Consider the following 21,171-nt stretch of genomic DNA (forward strand, 5'->3'; position numbering starts at 1 on the left):
GGTTGTCCTCTTGAGACAAGAGTCCCAAGCGTCCCCTCTGTAACTAATGGGAATGTAGTCACTGGAAGAGCCAGGTCGGCTCTCCCGCTGATGGGGCTGATTTCTGAGGACATTCAACAAACTCATTTCTATTTAACGTATTCCTGGGCAACAATGGAAATGTACCTGAATTTAGCCACAAAGGTAGACTCCAAAAGAATACAGCTTCTGTCCCCAAAAATGAAGTCTTAATAGCTTGTTATGTCTGTGTGGGCCTAAGAGGATTAAAGTGGAGAAACTATGCAAACTGTTCACAAAGAAACAAGAGGTAAGCATACCACAGCAGTACACTGGATTTTTAGATCTGCTTGTATATAATAAGAGCTGCAAGCTCTCATAGATTTGGGATATTTATAACACCCTTTTGCTGAAGAGAAACTAAAGCTTTTCAAAATTATGATGCTGCTGCCTTTTTCCTTTTTGTATAGCTTTGACTCCATGCCCAGTATGGGCCACAGCTGTGGCGTCTCAGATATTTGATTTCCTAACTCTCCTTAAAGGACTCTGCATCAAGAACAAACCAACTTCTGACTTGGGTGCACACAAGACAGCCCAGAGACAGCCCTGCCTTTGGGTGCCGCGTAATTATCTGTAATAATAAATCTTAGCATTCATGCAGGACAATGTCTCACAGGTTCATCTGTAGCAACCTGGTAATAAGTTCCTAGAGATCTGTAGGATGGACTGGCTACATAGCACAAGATACATGATACTAGTAGGGACTAATTTAAAAAAAAATAAATCCTTGACCTAGGTTTTTACCGTGAAGTAAAACAATCAGCATTAAAAACACGGTAATAAACCACAAGAAGGACAATGACACCTCTGGACTGTGTCAGGGCTCTGCTCTTTAAGCTGATGTCCAAAGGTGTGGTGCACCAGAAGGCACGTGCACCCATTACCGAGTCAGCGCCACCGCCAGAAGAGCTCTGTGCCGCCGGACTCGGAACCAGCTCTGGGAACGCGCCGCTGCTCTGGGCTTCCCCAGCACTCTTCAGCACCCAATGACGCTCTGCACCCAACTGTAGGTACATAAAACCACCCCATTTCCAATTCCTAAGTCGCTGACACTCTGTAATAAAACCAGGAGGTGGAGACTCTGACTGACAGCAGGTTGGACAGGTCAGCAGAGCACCCTCATGGTAATGCAGGCTTAACCACATGCTGGGCTGGACCCAGGGGCATTACCAGCCCTCGGTGGGAGGCGACTTCCTGTCAGCACCCACACCTGCACACCTGGCACCACACTGAGGCCACCAGTACCAGAGAGACCCTGCCAAACTGGAGAAAGACCAGGGAGGACCTCTAAGACTTGAGGGGGCTGAGCGGGAGATGCAGGAGCAGAGGCTGGTGAGGCTGTTTGTTCAGGTTGGAGAAGGGAAGGAGAAAGGGGCACGGAATTGCTGCACTCTGCCTGAAAGGCAGTAACAGAGAAGATCAAGATACACTCTTCCCAGTGAAAGGACAACAGAGAACACACACGTGCAACAAGATGGAAAATTCCAAGTGGATATGAGGAAAAAACTGTTCGGCAAGATGGGCTGAGCAGTGGGCCAGGCTGTGGGAATGGTGTCCTGACAGATACGTACACCTCAGCTGGGTGAGGCTCTAAGCAACCTCATCTAACCTTGAGATTAACTCTAGTTCAAGCAGGAGGTGGAGTACCACAGTCTCCTTTCAAACTAAATTTGGCTATTATTTCTATGATGCTACAAATACAGATTAACCATATTTACTTACTTTCCCTTTGAAAGTAAGGGCATTCATTTATAAAAACTAGTTTCTTGACAGAAACTCGAGCTTTGAATTACCATGATCTTTTTTTACTTAATGTTGACATTTCCCTCAACAGAAATCAGCATTTCAGTTATTATATGGAGATAACAAATGAGATACAGCACACTCAACATATGGCACAAAAGCCCAAGCCAATCATCCATCCTTACTGACTGTACTGGCAATCGCTACTGATCACTTTCCTAGGGTTATCACAAAAAAACAGCCTAGAATCCTTTTCTCCATCTGCAGATGGAGAACCTTTCATAGAAATGGTCACACTGCTGCTTCTGTAGGCTCTAGAGAGGCTATTATACCTCTCCTGCCACGTGACTGTATATGAACGTACCACAACACTAAACTGTTGGCATCACTATTGTATATTATGGATCCGTGTCTAATCGCACAATTGGAAATAGCTACATTTTCACTGTGCGACAGCTGTGCACTCAATCTGGTGACTGAAAATGGATGCATGCCTAGTGAAAGCTGTCTGGGAGAGGACTGCAAGAACAATTCACTTGGACTGCATCAGCCTCCCTGAATTCCTCTTATGAAGCCCCAGCTGAAAAAGGACAAGTTATAGGCCAGAATTATTATTTTGACAGATGGGATCAGGCTCTTGGCCAGAGTTTCTCTGCCCCAGCTGAAAAGAAGTGCTGTGAATAAGAAGATTGTACCTGCTTTAAAAATAGGCTTAGTTTTAAGAACGTGGCTCCATAGGTAAGTGGGAGCATGGAAAGAAGAGTGAAAAGCTTTTGGAGACACACACCAGCTGACAGCTGGCTCTCCCATGGATATCCCCCTCTGAAGAGCCAGGCAGTGAAACAACATAAAAGGCATTTTGCACTGTTAGTGCTTGCTAAGAAAGGCCAGATGTACAAAACACAGACATGCATGGGAAGCTTGAAAAGGAAACAGGTTTCTATTATTTGCTGTACTCCAACCTCAGAACCATGCACATGCTGAGTGGTTGCTTTAAAAGTCAATTTCTTCGGAAAATCATTTTCTTTTGAATGTTTCAGGTTGTCCACCCACCACCTCCAAAAAGGGTATACAGTGATTAATAACAGCATTTTGTACTGTGTCTGCCTACTGAAAAATATGTGCATAGTGACTTGAAGTTCTTCTCTTCCCTCAACCAGATTTTTAATTTTCCATTTTTCCTCAAAATACTGCTTCTGTGCAGACTGAGGCTTGGCATCACACCTTCAGTATGTGCCACTCGCCCATACTAGCATGATGATACTCATGATCCCATGGAGACACTATCGTTTTTTTCCCCACTTACAATACAGGAAGAGTAGTTAAGGATGGTCACCTCTCCTCTCCACTTCACATTAGAGGCCATTATGGAAAGAAGTAAACTGGGGGCTGAACTACAAGCACCTACCTGTAGGTTTAATTTTAACATCATAAGTTACTATATTCTGCTCAGTCTTCATTCTGTCCCTCTGCATTCTCTCACATGAATAGAAATGCTCATAATAAAACACACCCTGTAAGCTTGCTTGTCTTGTAGAAGCATCTCCCTCACTTTGAAAGCTGTTTGCCTGCCCCCTTTCCCTCTCACCCCAGTAGTATTTTCTTTCATAATTTGTATTCTCTTTGAGTAGATAAAACACCAACTACAATTTTCTCCTTCTCTGACTTCCTGCCGATATACAGTTATGATCTATTTGCTAGTTCTTATTATAAAAACAAGATGTTTCAGGAATCACAAATCACTGCAAAAGCCACCTCAGGTAAGTGTTAAAATCATAGTCTTGTTAATGTCCTGGCTTGTGACACAGTCATCTTCTCCCCACAGCTCAAACAAGATTGTACATGATGAACAACAGAAGTCAGATGATGAGACTCATCATTTCAGGTGCCTTTCTTGTCTCCAATCTAAAGAGCATTAACAAGGAAAAACAGAGTAATCTTGGAGCTTGCAGTAATTTCCAGAAGCAACACAAAGGGACACCCTCTGCCAGTGCTACCTCCCTTATCTTGCCAGGATTCCTTGGCAGCAGCACTGGAATACTGGGCTCCATGGTTTTTGAGATTTAGGAAATGCTAAATCATGCAGTGCCTGTTCAGATTCTGCTCCACAGAAAGCAACTCTCTCATTGCTGCAAATGTGGAAATTTCAGCCTGATAAAATTAAATGATCAAAGGTGGTTTCAATCCTGCCAAAGGCAGCGCCGGCTCCAAATCTGTTCCTTTTTTTGGGTGAAAACGAGAGATGCATATCCCTGTTGGCATCATTACAATAGGGTTTAGTACAGCAAGGGAACACAGAATTTTCTAGAGTTTAATAAATGTGGAGAGAGATCCTCACTGTCTAGCTTTCCATGACAGCAGCTGAGCATTCCACTTAAATAGGCCACATTGTTAAAAGAAAAAGAAAGGGCACTGTGCGATTTCCTTAGCAAAACTTAAAAACGTACCAACAGACAATAGCAGAAAAAAATCACCCAGACACCAAAAGTTTGAGAAAAAATTTAAGTTACACTTTTGTTGCCACCTTTGCAGAGCACAGAGCAAGCGAACAACTCTGTTGTAGTCTGGAAAAGCCCACTGGTATCCAACTTCTTTCATGGGCTTCACAGCACATCATTCATGCACTGATGACAAGCCTCCAAAGAGATGTATCATCCTCTTTTTTCCCCCTGCCTTTTTTTTTTTTACCTTTTTTTTTTTTCTTTTTTTTTTTAAAGACTCTGAGTCTCAGACCACCAGAGTAGAGGCCTGAGGATACTCCCTGTCATCCTCTAAAGCTGAATCAAAAAGGTACTTTTCCTGTTCGGAGCACAAGAACTGGGTCATGTTGAACCATCTAACGTTAGGAGATTCAGCTCACAGACTGCTACTTATTCACTGACATAACACCAAAAGAACTGTAATGTTATTACCACCAAGTTGTTTCTCCCTCTCTGCACTGTTTCTCTTGTATTATATGCTATCTGGGTAGAGTCCTTACATGGCTCTACGTAGCCTTCCAGCACAAGTCATCCTGATCAGAATCTCTGGTTATTTCCATGATAAAGACAATACAAATAAAACAAGACTTTTCTTTCCTGAAAGCTACACCAAACACATAGGGTTGGTGGCTAGACAAAACCAACCTGTATTAGCAGAGCCCAGCTGAGGAGAACACTCCATGTAGATGCAACATCCTAAAAGCCAGTCTGACGAGGGAGGAATGCTCCAAGTGGCTGTGCATACATGAACATGGGTGCTTCACATTCTCAGGGTACCCTCATCAGACACTTTTGTTTAAAAACATCATCATCACCATCTCCATCCGCACTACTAAAGACTAACTAAAAAAACCTGATGAGCAAAGGGTATGATGAAAAAAGCCTGCTGCTGCTGTGATTCAACACAACTTCTGTGCTTAACGCTTGCTGCCATAAATACAAGAACCAGTAGCTCTGCTACTCTCATAGTCAATGCTATTCCCAGCAAGGAGGATTATTGCATTAGCAAGCAAAAAGCATTGGAAAACCTTAGGCTCAAATGGAGATTCAAAAAGCACAAGAGCAAGTTAAGATCTCAGTGAATCCTGGCCCCATGCATTCCAAGTAGTCCTTCATAAAATCTAGCCAGGACACATGAAAAGATTGAGGTGTTTTATGTAGACATCTGGAGGTCAACCTGACATAAAGATTCTATGAAACTTAAACTAATTCAAAGAAAGATCTGGTTTTATTGTCTTTTTTTTTTACACTGAGACATTATCTAGAACAGGGATGTCAAACTCATTTTCACCGGGGGCCACATCAGCCTTGCGGTCACCTTTAAAGGGCCGAATGTAATTTTAGGACTGTATAAATCTAACTACTCTGACAATTATACAGTCCTGTGAAGGCGACTGCGAGGCTGATGTGGCCCCTGGTGACAATAAGTTGGACATCCCTGTTCTAGAATAACTGACACACTAGTGAATCCAGCATCCAGCCTTTGCTCTGATGCTACTTTTCTATACTTTGCATTCACATTCATTCACATCATTCATATTAGGCACACACTTTTGCAATATGTGTTATTATCCTTTCATATAAACTGAGACAAAAGAGCTCATCCAAAGTCAAAATCATGATCAGAATGAAGTACAGGATCTGTAATTATGTAACGCGGTTCCCACTGGAAAGCCACACAGCACCCTTCCTACCCATTCACAAACGCAGTGTTTCTGACAGGTGGATATGATCAGAGCAATTCCTTGCCTAACCTGAACACAATCTCAAACTTAGGTCACTTACTAACATGCAGCTACTCCTTAATCGACAACCCTTTTTATTTTTTAAGTTTAAAAAAGCAGGGAATGAGAAATACCATGTGCAATCACTATGGAGTCAGCTGGTAGGACACCTTTTCGTGTGCACTCGGTACTGTCACGCTGGGCAAAGTACGGAAGGATGGAAAACTCGCCAAGAAAAAAAATGGTGGCAATGCTGCTTGACCACTCATTTCACATAAGTACGGCTTCCAAACGTGCTCTTAATGACTTAGACTTGTTGTACAAGCAAAGCAACACAACAAAGAAGTCTCTGCTCTTCTTTGAGAGTCCTGGACAACATGGCTATCATGGTACCTGACCCATATTTCGGCTGAAAATTAACAACACCTTCAGCTCCTGCTGCAGTAGACAATCCTTTTGAAAACACACGTAACAGGAAACACTACAGTAAAAAGTGAATTTAATATGGAACAAGAGCAAGGTAACCTAGAAGGGCATTTTCTGCACTACATCTAGGTACAAGGAATCCAAACTTGAGAAAGGTGAGACTATCGTGGCATTATAACACTTTGGTACTTCACAGTTCTCAGCCGCTTTAGGGATTGGAGAGAATCAAATCACAATTTCCACAGACAAGCTAAATAAGTTAATTGCAAGTTTGCAGCTCTGCATCAGGAATGTCTCCCTGGCCACTAATCTCTGTGAGAAGTCCTCTGCAGAAAGAGCTGTTAAGGTCTTCAAGCCAGTCCCTGCCTCGGAGCTGCTTGCCACCCGATGCAGGATTAGCACTCATAGCACTCCAACCCATCTTCTCAACCATACAGGAATGAAAGCTCATCCTGAGGGGCTGTGAAATGTTGAACCTTCGGGGTGAGCTTGAGAGACTGATCTCTGTTTTTCACAGGACTATGTAATGACAGCAACTGAATTCAACAATTGTATGTCCGTGCTGCAAGATTATAAAATTTCTACAGCATTTTTTAAGGGGAAAAAAAGCAAAGTCTGTGGCAGAAGACAGAATTCTGGTGTTTCTGCCTCAAACGCTTTACTGTCTTTAAGGCTGACATAACAAAAAAGCAGAAGTATAATTTTCTCATGAAAACACTGATATTTTGTAAATAATAGTAAATCTGAATTAAGATACCCCTAGTGATAGATGCATTAGACTTTTTTTTTTTTTTCCCCTTGACTTTGAGAAAGGACTCGCATGAAGAAAGCAGTAACGCTTACATTACATGGAAAAGGATTAAAGTGTAAAGGGCTGGACAACCCCAAGTATTGTGAGAATATTACACTCCCTGGGCGTGATGTTGCTATTAAGGACCTCACTTTATTTAAACACAATCCTAGATAGACTTCAGCCTTTTCCATGTGGCTTGAGCTAAAAGACTGTATACAAAATTAGTACAACCTTAAAGGATGACGAATATAGAGTATTCAATACCACAAAAAGGTATTAAGTTCAAGTAAGGTTTACAAAATAACAGGTAAAAGGCATGAAAGGTCTCTATAGTAATTTGTAGTTAGGTAAGAGAATTATTCAAAGAATTCAGCATCAAAACTGCAGAATATTTTCTATGCTTTGTTTTCAATGTAATAGAAAAATTCTACATTTTGCCCCCAAATGGAAGAATAAATTTGGAAATGGATGTTTTTTCTGTGTACTAAAGCAAAAGCTATAGTATTAAACTCCAGAGGAAACATACTTGCAATCTTACTTATGGGTTAGTTACTTCCAACACATGGCTTGCTGAGCTTATAATATCTGTAGGATTTCATGTTCCTTTCAATCCTCCTCCTCTCCGAGCTCTGCAATTCTCATCACCCACGCCTGCAAACTGTGTCTAGTATTTGAGTCTTCTCCTCCTCCTCCTCACACTTTCTCTTTTCAGACATGTATTTGTAAAATACAAAGATTTGAATAAGTTTCACTTTGAAAATAGACAAAGATATTTCTAAATGTATTTCCAAAACTATCTTTAATGAGAAGATGCATGTAGCTTATTTGTCCTCAAAATGATATTACAAACAGAGTGATTCAGAAAGTTGAAAGGTTTTTACTTTTCCTATTTGAAGATTTTTTTTAAAAATCTATAATTTCAGTTTTACTGTGTTAAAACAGATTCTACAGAATGTTACCACATATTTTACTAATAAAATAAATTCCTTCTCTTCTAAGAATCTAAAGCTGTGATTTACAAACCTACTCTGATGAATGTTTTCACTGCACTTGGCAAGAATTTGAAGTATTTCACTATTTGGCTACTTTATGCAACAAAAGGGAACGGAAACACAGCAAACAGTTGCACAGATTCTAAGATGGGAAGGAAACATGCAGTTGTACTATTTCAGTTAGACACTGACATTCAAACTATACATGTATTGCCCTCCAAACTTGCATCTTTTTGACTGCAAGTTTAAAATGCATCAAATGAAAATTAGAAGTGTTCTCCAAAATACTTGATTAAGAATGCTGGAGAAATTGAAACAGCTATCTGATACAACATAATTTACGATTATGTATTTGTGTCAAATATCAGAAGCATCCTCATCAGGTTTCCTCACTAAATAAACAGTTGTTTTTAGGAGCTTTACTCTTGTAAAATGCATATGGTATTGTTCTTACCATACATGCTGTACTCCAGATATCAGCAGGTGTACTGTAACCTGCTCCTATTAAAACCTCTATGGATCTATATTGTCTTGTCTGGATGTCTTCCGTGAAGTGTTTATGCTAAAATAGAAAGAACGACATTAATGGAGAAAATGAACAATAAAAAGACCCGTTCTAAACAGTGAAGGCTAAATAGCTTAAAAGAATCAGTTATACTTACCACCCAGCAGGCATTCCCCAGGTCAGCAATTTTAACTCTAATTTTATCTGCATTTCTTGGGTCCAGTGGATTCACCAGTAAGTCAGCAGCACGAGTTTTTGCTAACACAGGCAAAATGCAGAACAATTAGTATTCTGAACACACTATTCATCATCTCTGAGCAGTTTTGCCTTGACTCTTTATCCAGTTTTGTAATACATTGAAGACATCAAAATAATTTGCTGAATGTTATGCGAAATTAAAGCAACATAAATAGGATTTCTTACCTTACATTTCAAGTGCAAATTTTTTGCATTCTTAACTGCCAAATGACTGCTATTAGGATATCCAGAGGAACTTCTAAGCAAAAACGATGTATATGTTTCCAATAAGAGATTCAGACAGAAAACGCTAAAATTTAAATTCCAAGAAATCCACAAGAAAGATCCGTTCTTGGAACAGTTTGGTTGAGAAAACAAATTCTGCACTTCCATCCCCAGCTAAGGTAAAAAAAAAATGGGCTTAATTTTTTTTTTAACCTATCCCAGGGGAAAAAAGACTCATCAAAACCTGGCCGATTTGAGAGCCTATGGGACTGTCACCCACTTCACAGATAATTCAGTGTTGAATCAAAGTTCTCTGAAGGTCCTGTTTGCATTGAGTATGATCCAGACTGGAAGGCATAACTTTAATTAATCCTGCAATCTTCAGAAGCTCTTGGGACACTGACAGCCCTAACATATGACAGTGGAGGACTGTTGCTTTTCTTTGTTTTGACATACCACCTACCAGCCCCTAAACTGCATTGGAAAGCAAGCAAACTGACTGGATCGTGGAAGATAGAACGAGATACCACAGATCACCTAGCAGCAGAGGTTCATCTCAGTTTCCTTGTCCAAAAGCTACCAAGACTAAATTGGAAACTAGTGGTAAGAAAGAGGTACTAGATCCGAAAGGCACCTCAGACTCCAATGGGGATATAAAGACTCATTAAACTGGCATAGGAATTGCAAGAGGAAACGACAACAGACATGGGACAAGGAGTAAAAATACAGGATATCTGATGGTTAGGAGTGACTGAAGTCAGATTCAGATCTTCACTTGCTGGGACAGCAAGCCTGAACGGGCCATCAGGGCACTGAAATACTGGCCAAACTGAACAGAACGTGGCTGGATCCACCAGGGGAGAGAAGGAAAGAAAACACTGGACTAAATGGCAGAAGACAAAAGGGGCAGTGACCTCAACAGAAGAGTCTTAAAAAGCTGGAATGGAGTCCTGGACTCAAGATTTAAAAAAGCACCAATACTGGGCATTAAAGTAAAATACACTGAGAGAACAAGGTTGCAACCCAGCACTTAAAAGATAGGAACTAGTAAGCTTTATATTGAAGTCTTCCCTTACAAATATGCTGCATAGTACAGTCCACTTTTTAAAACATAATCACATACATTATTCAAGAAATAGCAGGACATTTCTCAATTCAGTAGCAAAAAATAAAAATAGTACTAAATAAATCTTTCCCACACATCTTGTTGAAAGAGAAGGACTGCAGTAAATATAGAGAAATGAAGGGGAAAAAAGCCTCATCAGTAAGACGTCTGAATATGACATTAAAAACCAGCTTTCTTTAATCTTCTTCTAACAGAGGGACCTGACACAGTTAGAGGCAAGGGAACACTTCTGTGTTTTTCTCAGGAACTCATGAAGTTTATGTCCCGTAGTTTCTGAGAAATGAATATGAGACCTTGGATTCTGAATTTGACAAACATGGATCATTCACGACTGAAGGTGAACTCAAAAGCAGTGTACTTTTTAGCAAATACTCTCAAAAAAAACATCCAAAGGAGCTCACCCTGAGCACAAATTAGCATGCATTTCCAATTTTCACTTTTGTGTGTCCTAGTTCCATAACACTGAGAAATATCACCTCCTCTTCTCACAGTCTCAGCACAGCAGTATACTTAGTAAACATTCAAACACTAGAATGAGCAGGAAAGTCATGAGGAAATTAATAGATCTATCTTAAGGGCATTTGGTCATGCACTGAAAACATGAAAAAGGTAAAAACTTAATAGCTGCTCAATCCCTGAATACAAATTGGTCTGTGCAATGAATGAGGCAAGTATCCTGAAGAAATGAGACCGTGTTACTTGATAATGTATAGCAATGCCTAGACAGAGAGGAACACATGAAGTCTGCTTCTCTACAAGAAAAGGGCACTGACATTATAGTGGGAAAAAAAGCACCATTTAAAAATATTGAATAGCCTGCAGCTGTTGTATCTTTCTCTAAATACCTTAATCTGTTTTATTGCTGTTTAACTCATCATTATTATTGATGACAACTAATACCAATAACGCTCAGTTTTTCCTCTTTCTGTGAGAGAAGTGAGCTGTGGATGAATTTACTACCTTTCCTCTTTCCTCCCTTAGAGGTCTGTAAATCACTCCTGAAAACATCAACGAGGAATAAAGTAGGTTTGTTTCGACAGCTATAGACATAAGTTGCTCCTATGATGGCAAAACCCAGCCTTATTCTCTGGAGCCACGAGGATTTTGCACATTACCTCAGGAAAACAGCAGTAGAGGCTTTCTGCCTACATACTGTCAGCAGCACAAAGGAAGAGGCTACGAGGCATCTAAGGAACCTCTTGTATATTGTTAAGGGACTAGCGAGTGCAGAGATGGACTGGAAGTCTTACCAGCCTGGGTCTTGACATTTTCCAGAAATACAGCTCTACTCGGTTGTATTTTAGTTCATATTTCTTGCCTGCTTGCAGTTTACCTTACCTGTCAAGCTCTGTAATGAACTGTCTGAATTGCTCTTTTAAAGTCTTAAACCAAGAAATACACTCAACTGTATTTTTCAATACATATCTATTTAAATTTAGCAACTTTATCTGGGACAATGTTGATGCAGGCTTGGTGATCTTCTCCTGAGCTATCTCATTTTCTTCTATCCGCTTACAGATTTAGTCTCTCAGTATTTTCTTTATTAGAGCTGAAACCCATATATTTGTCATTTAGCCACTGGCACTATAAATAAAACCTATGCATAATACCCTGGAGCTATTTAATTCAATGGCAAAAATCCAGCTCTTTGCAGTGACACCAAGATTTCACCTTCCATGTCTTCAATAAATAGGATTTACGGGCAAAGGTTTTGGATCTGAGCAGCCCTGGTAGCCACAATTTAAATGTCTAAAACCACACAGAATACAGAAAAGCCATAACAAGTTGAGAGTTGGCAACATGCTTTACAGAGACACAGAACTCATCTTGTTGAGTTTTTATAAAAGGTTAAGAGAGGAACTGTTTCAAACAGAAAAGAACCATTAATGAATGAAAATACAGCATATTAAGAGAATTTTGGAATATGATCGAGAAAAGATACAACAAGAAATAACAGTCAAAAGCTGGAGCCAGATGAGTTCAAGCTTGCTACAATTCTTCTGAAATAACTGGGTACTGACCAGTGGAACACTCTTCAACCACACCAGAAATTTTTTGGCATTTCATTTGTCCAAATCAAGAGCAGGTGTTATCTTTTTGGAAAATATGTTTTATGCCAAACATTGCTGAGTTTAATAGATGGTGTATTAACGGGCTATAAAGATTATAAAAGGAAGTCAGGTTACATGATGTCATGATCACCTTCTGCCTTTACAACTATGGGTATAATGCTTACTTGCAACTATAAAGTTCCTTTTTCCTGTGTAGACTGACCTATCAATGCAAATATTTAATCTACAATAACTCATCTAATATCCTTAGAAAGAAGTTCTACAGCAGAAAAAAGCAAACAAAAAAATCACAGTTCTGCTTTTTTCTTAAAATGTAAGATGGTAGATTTGCTTGAATTTAACAAAAATGCTTTTGTATTGTGTTCCAAACTGCATCTATTGAACTCCCAGGTTTGAATGATCAGAGGGCTGGAGCAGCTCTGCCGTGAGGACAGGCTGAGGAGAAGAGAACGCTCCAGGAAGACCTTATTGCGGCCTTTCTGTAATTAAAAGGGGCCTGTAAGAAAGATGGGGACAGAATTTTTAGCAGGGCTGGTTGTCACAGGACAAGGGGTAATAGTTTTAAACTAAAAAAGGGGAGATTTAGGCTACATACAAGGAATACATTTTTTTTTACAGTAAGGGTGGTGAAACACTGGCCCAGGTTGCCCAGAGAGGTGGTAGATGCCCCATTCCTGGGGACATCCCAGGCCAGGCTGGATGGGGCTCTGAGCAACCTGATCTGGTTGAAGATGTCCCTGCTCATGGCAGGTGGTTGGACTAGATGAGCTTTGAAGGTCCTTTCCGAGCCGAACTATTCTATCATTCTATGAATGCAAGAAAAATAACCCAATTTACTTTAAGTAAGCTTAGCTAAACTGTTGCCTTTAATAAGACTATTCTTTTTTTTTTCTTAACCTAACCATTGCCTTTCTATTCCACACATTCCATACATTTGCTTCTTCTTTTTCTAATGTAACACATACCCAAGCTGCTAGACAAAAGCCTTCCATCAACTCAAAAGTGTTTTTGCCCCCTCTCTATTTCTAACAGCCATTCAAAACCAATACATTTGCTTTTCCTTGAAACCTGCTCTTAGGAGGTCAAAATTCACCACAATGCTTTACAACCAAGTTAACTTAAAACCATCCTCTTCACTTCTAGACTTCTGCTCTGCCTTTGTGTCAAACATCTTCTAAGATGAAATACTCTATTTGAAATAATCATAATGGAGATTTTGCATTCACACGATGTACGGTTCAATGAGCAAAACATTCAGTGTAGCTGAAACTAAGATGAAATAAGCCAGCAATGAAAAAAAGGGTTTCCAGCAGTGGGCTGGAGCTGTAACCCAACCCCAGCTATGGTTAATCTGACCCCATACCCCACATCTCTCCCCAGGTCTGGGGACTGCCCAGGAAAAAGCATTTGGGAGCAGTCTGCAGAGATTTCTCTGCAGAGGCTGGCACACAGGCACCATCTTTCCAGTGGGTGCTCCTCAGACCCAAGTGCGATGCAGGCCAGGGCAGTAGTAGGTTTGGCACCAACCCAGAAACTAAAAACAATTCATCTGTAGGTATAGCCAGCCTCACTGAGAGGCACTAGACCTAGTGTTCAAGCAAAGTCACAGAAATGGTGTGATGGAATTCTTGTCTGTTATCCAGAAGTCTTTTTGTGTGACAGTCTGCTCGTAAGGCTTGGTACTGAGTTGTTAGCCAAAAAAACCCAAAACAAATAAAAAGTAAAATCTGCATACACAGGTCACTTAACACAGATAAAACATATACATGAAGTTTAACCCCACTACTCACTTTATATAAAACATCACCTACAGCTCCAAGAGACTTCAAGCATGGTATATGCCACTAAGAGGAATACTTACTTTTTGGCAAATCCCCAGTGCTTGAAGCTGAAACTGTTCTGCTCCTGTCATGAGATGGGCTGCTCTCCTCTCTTTCGGTTAAAGTTGAACCTTCAGAAACTGCAGAACCACAAGCTACAGACTCTAGAACCCCAGAGAACACTGAAGCTGAAAATTCAGAGAACTGTGACTCAGGAATTTTATGACGTCCATTTGGCAATTCACCATTAAACTGTTCATAGGAGCTGCTATAAGAGTAATCACTTTTTGCATTTGGCTCATCAAGATTATACTCCTCTGGATTTGGACATTCTTCCTCTTCATCATCTTCATCTTCAATCTGTTGTTCCAATAGGAATGGGCCGTTCACAATATGGCCATTTGCTTTGGGGGATTCTATCCACTTAGGGTCTGTGGGGTCAGTGTTGACAAGTTCCTGCTCAACGTCATCATCTTTTTCAGTGTTTTCTTTCTCTGTGTCTTCTTTTTCATCTTGATCTTCTGCTTCACCTGAGATATTTCAATGAGCAACACAGTAGATCATACATCAATATACCATTTTAAAATTAAGCATTCATAATTTTTAGCTCTTCAGTAACTACTTCTGACATATCACACAAGGAAAAGACTAAATATCACCAAAATATGCAAAGACCTTAAAATCTAAATTAAAGGCAGAAGAAAGAACTAATAAGGCTGTTGGAAAAAATAAACAATGGGAAGTGGTCCGAGAGGGAACAATTCGGAAGAGAAAAATGCTATGAAGGAAAGATATACGAGGTCTTGAAAGCAAACTTTACAAATCCGTAACTCAATCTGTGTCAAACAGGGAGTCGTGACACAAGTAGGAAAACTCACAGTAAGGGCAGAACAAAACTAAACCAAACCAAACAACAGCCTCAGTAGTTATATTTTTGTCAGAATTGGAGAGAGGTGACAAGAAAACCAGGGAAGCAAGAATGGAGCTGGACCACAACAATTATGCTCCAAAACTCCAGGACTGAACAAGAATTTTAACAAGATACGTTGAAAAATTTTAGTGAAAAAGCTGCAATTATTATTACCTGGTAGATCAGTACAAGCAACATTTTAACAAGGAAAGGGGAATGCAAGGATGATTCTAACTACATTAATGTTACAGAATAAAAATTCATCTTATTTTTCTTCTTTCTCACCAAGATATTCGGTTAATGCCACTTAATGTGCTATGACAACTGACTGTTCTTTTGAAGTTTCTATGTGCTCTTTTGTGGGATTTGATAGCTAGACTGCTGTTGATATTTTTCTTCACTTCTATAGTAAGTTTGACTTTTCCTTTTTAGACTTTGTAGTTATGATTCTACCTATAGGAGAGAATGAAACTCAATGATCTGAGAAAGTTGGGAGACTTTGCTCATTGCATGAGATGCGATGCTGCAAGTACTTCCCCCTCTGAAACAGTAAACTCAATAAAAGCAGGTAATACTAACCATCATCATTTCCAGCTTCTTCATCTACTACCTCTTCTATATCAGCTGTTTTTAGTTTCACCTCTGGGTGGTACTCATCTTCTTGTTCATTTGATGGCACAGCAGAGGTTACATTTTCTTCTATTTTTTTCCTTTCGGCTTCTCGCTCTAGTTCTTCTATTTCCTGCAGGCGTTTTTCTAGCAGCTCAGCTTGTCTCTTCTGTTTTTTCTTCAGTTTTTTCTTTTTGTTTTTGGATATTTTTCCCACCTGAAATATTAATACAAATGACAAAAACAACAAAAAAAACACCTCTAAACAATTATTCTCAAGGTATCTCACACCAAATTCAATTGCAGTACAATTCCTTTCTATTTGAAAATACCAGATGGCAATTAGTATAATAAATATATCGCTCTTTCCATTTTACTTCAAATCAAGAATGCAGTAGGGTAATATGATGCAAAAAAGCTATCAAAATCTTACCTAGTTATACATGTTTTTACATGGTTGTATATTAGATACAAGAGGTAAAATACATCTACAACGCCATAGCAAAATTCCTATGATCCTATAATCTTGACTAGGCATAATAATCTTACACTTAAGTCTAGATCAACAGATGAGATTGCATGAGGAAAATAAAATCATCTACTATCATATCTAGTTATTTACATATAAATTTTGTACATGATTTCTCTCTCTGTACAATGTACGTAATGATAAGCAAAAGTATGCTGAGAAAAATATGAGAAAGCCAAAGGGATTGAAAATGGTAAAGAATGTTAAATAAATCCTGCATTGTTCAGCTATTTCCCTGTGAAAGGAAAGCATTTTTATAATTCACTTTTGGCCCAAAACATATGAATCACAAACAACAGATGGCCATTATGAAAAGTTTCACATTTTATATAACATAAGGATTGAAAAACTCAGGTACAATAACAAGGAACAGAAAAATTAACACATCTGAGCTAGGACTGAAACACTTATATTTTAAATTAATTCTGACCTCTATTTTTACTATTGATAAATGAGATCTAGACAGGTTTCATTCATTGTTTAGATATCACAGTGAGAAATCTTCATATAATTCAAAAATAAAAAGAACAAAGTGAAATATTATTTTCTCAAGGTTTTATCTGTAAATCCTGTTATCCCCAACAGAAGCTACGGGACAGTCAAAAACAGACAGTTAATTTCACAATCCTATTAATTTTCATCCCTGTTGTATGCCCACTGAAATTACGTTCTTTCTGTACACACAGACACAGAAAGCAGGTTTGACCTTAGATATTTTTAAACAGCTGTATTATCAGTCGTTATGTGCTATATGTATATGGCAAAACAGTCTTTCAAATAAAATTCCCCCTCCTTTAAAGCCTTGATGTCCTTAAGCTATCTGCAATGCATGATGTTTAGTGCATGCACCTATTTTTGCCAGGATTTGAACGGAACGGATTATTCCTCGAGAGATGAAAATGGCAATGCTTAACTTTCTTTGACACAGCTATAGAATTCTAAGTCTATGAGAGTTTCCATCAGAGAAATACTGCGCTTAAAAATGGGAAGGCCAAAGACATTAAAGGAAAAGTGTTCTCTGAAAGATAAAAGCTTTATTCAAAGGAAGCTTTTAAAAATGGTAGAAACTACCAACAGTCTAATAGCTATTAATACCTACAGACATACAGAAAATAAGATAGTTAATTTGAGTTATATAAGAATACTTACAGGCTTTTGTTGTGGAGCTGTACTCACTAAAAAGAAAAAAAATAAAAATTTAAACTTATATTTTTACAAAAACAACTCTATAAAACCAGAAAGTAGTACAAATTATGTAAAAATATTCTTAACAAAATATAAGCAATTCTTTTTTTATTTAGTCAGATTTTTTTATTGGTATTTACAAGTACCTGCTGCCTGAAATACTTTTATCTCTTCACTAGGGCATCTGGAAATGGAAGGAGCTAGCATCAATTTCTATGTACTCTGTCGTGGTTGGTGGAGAGTTAATCAAAGTCAGAAAGAAAAGTTTGAATCAGTAAAGAGTGGACAGAAAATCTTAAATGACTGCAGAGCTGTCACAGATGAAATGTACGTAGTCATCTGACTGAACAGGTATAGACAGATTTCAAATAGCTCTGGTAATATCAAAGATGACTACTGTGTTGCGCTCAATAGAATATTCAGATATTCACGTTTCCTCTGTTCTGACACGAGGTGGTTTGGTCGCTAGGAGTGAAGGAACAGAGAAGTGCCGATGGCAAAAAGCGCAGCACCAGAGCAAAGCACGGCCAACTCTTCCTGAGCACCTCTCCAAAGGACACCAGCAGTGACCGGGGTGATGAGATGCCAGCACTAACTGTGAAAATGCAGAGAACGGCAAGAAGAGCCACACAACTCCCACACTCCCCCCAAATAATCAAAACCAATGGAAACAACCAAATATGGGAAACAGAGGCAAAGGGGAAGAGAGAAAGAGGAACGGAACGGGGGAGGAGAACCTCTCATGAACTTCTTCAGACACATGGGCATATGGCGATTAACAAATGCAAAATAAAAAACTGAGACAGTTGAGACTTCAGAGATTTTTGTATAGCGTTCAGCTCCTGCTGCCAAGTTCAGGGAAAACCTGCTTGCATGGCTCTGAAAGGGCAAGGTTCTCAAAAACATTCTTAAACTTGAGCACCATCACTGTTCTAAACCAGGAAATCATGCAGAACCTATTCCTGAAATGCTGTAAAGAAAACACATCTTCAACTCCAGTGTGGAGAGCCACAGATTTAATTACAATTTACTAAGAACAAAGTGTGGTGGTAAGAACTTAAATCAATATATTCTTTAAAATTATATTTATTTCAATGTCAGGAAGCAATATAAAGGCTGCATGAACAAAATCAAGTTACTTTCTGCACAAATAATGTACAGTCTTTAGTTATGTAATTACACTTCATGTAAAATTCAATGCAATATATTAATGATTTATAAGATTTTGCACCTTAACATATATAATACTGTGAAATATTTATGGATTTTGACCACAGTGATTGGTCCTGATACAGCAGGTATTTTATTATACCTCAAAGATTTTAATCTGTAATATATTTGTGGGCAATATTACAAAGGTATTTAAATGTTATTTCTCCACTCCCTGTAGCTGATGTGCTGGACTGGCAAATAAATGTACATTTACTGATTGCTGTGAACTTCTTCACCTTGGTTTCTCCCACCTAAACATAACGTACAGTTCCCATCTGAACTCTCGGCAAGTTTAACATAAAACATTTCACATACGGTGCTAGCGAGAAGGTCTTATCACTAATTCAGTTAGGTACAACAAATTCCATTTTCAAGGGTGAAAAACTACGGACTTTTCATTGCGCACTGAGAATAAATTATGATTGATGAGAAGGCAGATAATTTCACAGGATGCTGATGAACTTGTAATGGAACCAGACACACCTTTTAGATAAGATTATTAATTATTGTCAATATTAGAGATGCAAGGCTTCAGTACAACTAAAACCCAGCCATTAGAGCTTGTGGGGTGGGAGCAGAGTAAGTTTATACCAATAAATCTTTTTCTGTATCTGGGGACCCTGAAAACTTGAATGTGCAAAACTGAGAAGAAAGCATTTCCCTGATAGTTTCCAGAGCATAAATAAGAACTAACTAGACATCTGTTTTTCACATGCAACTATTTGAAATGTTAGTTTTCATGAAATTAAATATTGTTAGCATTAATATACTGATGGAACTTTACTACACTGCATTTAAATACACTATCATACCTGCTGAGCCAGAGGGGGGAGGAGCACCAGCTTTCTGCCACTCAGTGGCTTCAGCAGCCATTCTACGAACATAGGCATCGTCCACGCACATCAAAATGTTTTCTGGCTTTATATCCGTATGAATGATCTTGCACTTGCTGTGTAGATAATCTAGACCTTGAAGTACCTAATTACAAAAAGATTTTTAAAAATTTTATTTTAATTACCCAGCCCAAGCTAAATCCATTTATTAGCAATACAGTTATGTTCAACTGATTGCCTGCATTCCATATGCGGCCTGATAGGATAATTTATTTAGCTCATAAATGCAGTTACTGAGATGCTCATGAGTAAGACACTGGCTGGATGATTTGTGTTGATGACAGCAACCTGCTTTCAGACTTCCATTTCCCAACTGCTCTGTAGCTGATGTGCACATGTGTAAAAAAAACTGATACATCTTCCTTCGAAAGAGGAATTTGGCTGCTCGGTCAGAAAGGCTGATCCTCACTGGTGCATTATTTGAAAGATAGTTAGTTGAAAAAAATCACTCCAAGTACTACATACTGTAACTGAAGTCTGGTTTGTAAATAACCATCTTACAATTGATTATTTAAAAAAAAAAAAAAAAAAGCAAATGTGTTGTTGGGATGAAATGCTAACTACAGTTTCCCTTAGAATGCCAATAGTAATTCAGCTTTTAATGTGACAAAGAGGCCAGATAAGGATTAGTCCACCTGTATTTGTCACATGTATTTTTCCACTAGTCTTTCATAGTCTCTGCAGGCTAAATTCTGCTAGCTCATATCAAACTTGCATATTCATAGTCTTAAAAAACGCATTTGGGGACAAAAATTAAAATATTATTTTTATACAACAAAAAAATTTCTCAAATTCTGACTGGAACAGAAATACAACCGTTTCCATGATTTTACATGTATTTTAGGTACGACCTTGCTATGATAAACTGTGGAAGTCAATTACTACAACTACTTAGTACAGAATAATGTAACAGTGTAAACCAAGTTATTGTCATGATAACCTACTGAAATACTGCAGAAAAATATCAGCAAGAAAAAGAAAAAAAAAGGCAGAAATCTATCTGACCCTATTTAGAAGACTTATTTTGATTTTTAGAGAATGTTCTCCAGCAGGAAACAGACCTCCAGACTCATGAGCTCCAGCTACAAGAGCATCCTCCCACTCTAGGTATTTCATAAATAAACTGGCAAGCTCCTTGTTCTCAGGATCCTTTAAGACATAACTAGCTAGGGTGAACTTTAAAAGTGTTGCTTCAAATACCAGTAACAGAATACAAAGACATCAGTCTACCACCCCATCCTGAGCTAGTACCAGAGCTGGAACATCATCCAGTACACACGGTAGCTCAGGAGAAGAACACTCAGGTTAATGTATCCTAGAAACACCTCCAGTGCACAGCTCTGCCGTTGCCAGTTCTGGAGCCAGACCAGAACAGTGACTGTTTGGAAAAGCTTTCTTGACATGCCTGTATAAAACCTGTGTGTTCACTTAAGCAGCACTCAGCGTTGGTGCCAATGATAAAAACTGTTGCGTTCTTGAAGATTCGGATTCTTTCCCTGCAGATCCAAAATACGCTTGACTACTTGCCAAAGCAATGGAAAGAACGTACAGTACATCTCAAAGTAAGAAACGTTAAAGAAAGGTTGGTTTATACTGGGAAGGTAGTTAGTGGTTAAGTGACTTCAAATATTAA

The 21,171-nt window shown here is 38.8% G+C and overlaps 1 protein-coding gene across 6 annotated transcripts in view; it reads right to left on the minus strand.

Moving 5' to 3' along the window:
- Positions 1-21,171, minus strand: part of SRPK2 (SRSF protein kinase 2) — a 142,216-nt gene that overhangs the window by 10,445 nt on the left and 110,600 nt on the right. For all 6 annotated transcript variants that reach the window (XM_082046947.1, XM_082046948.1, XM_082046952.1 and 3 more), the window contains 6 exons: positions 19,458-19,623; positions 17,398-17,423; positions 15,690-15,936; positions 14,242-14,730; positions 8,878-8,978; positions 8,670-8,777 (listed from right to left, as the gene is read on the minus strand). In XM_082046947.1, coding sequence (XP_081903073.1) covers positions 8,670-8,777; positions 8,878-8,978; positions 14,242-14,730; positions 15,690-15,936; positions 17,398-17,423; positions 19,458-19,623 — 1,137 coding nt within the window. The remainder of the gene's footprint in view (positions 1-8,669; positions 8,778-8,877; positions 8,979-14,241; positions 14,731-15,689; positions 15,937-17,397; positions 17,424-19,457; positions 19,624-21,171) is intronic.

Source organism: Streptopelia decaocto (assembly GCF_964273445.1).
Source record: "Streptopelia decaocto genome assembly, chromosome: 1".
Lineage (NCBI taxonomy): Eukaryota > Metazoa > Chordata > Aves > Columbiformes > Columbidae > Streptopelia > Streptopelia decaocto.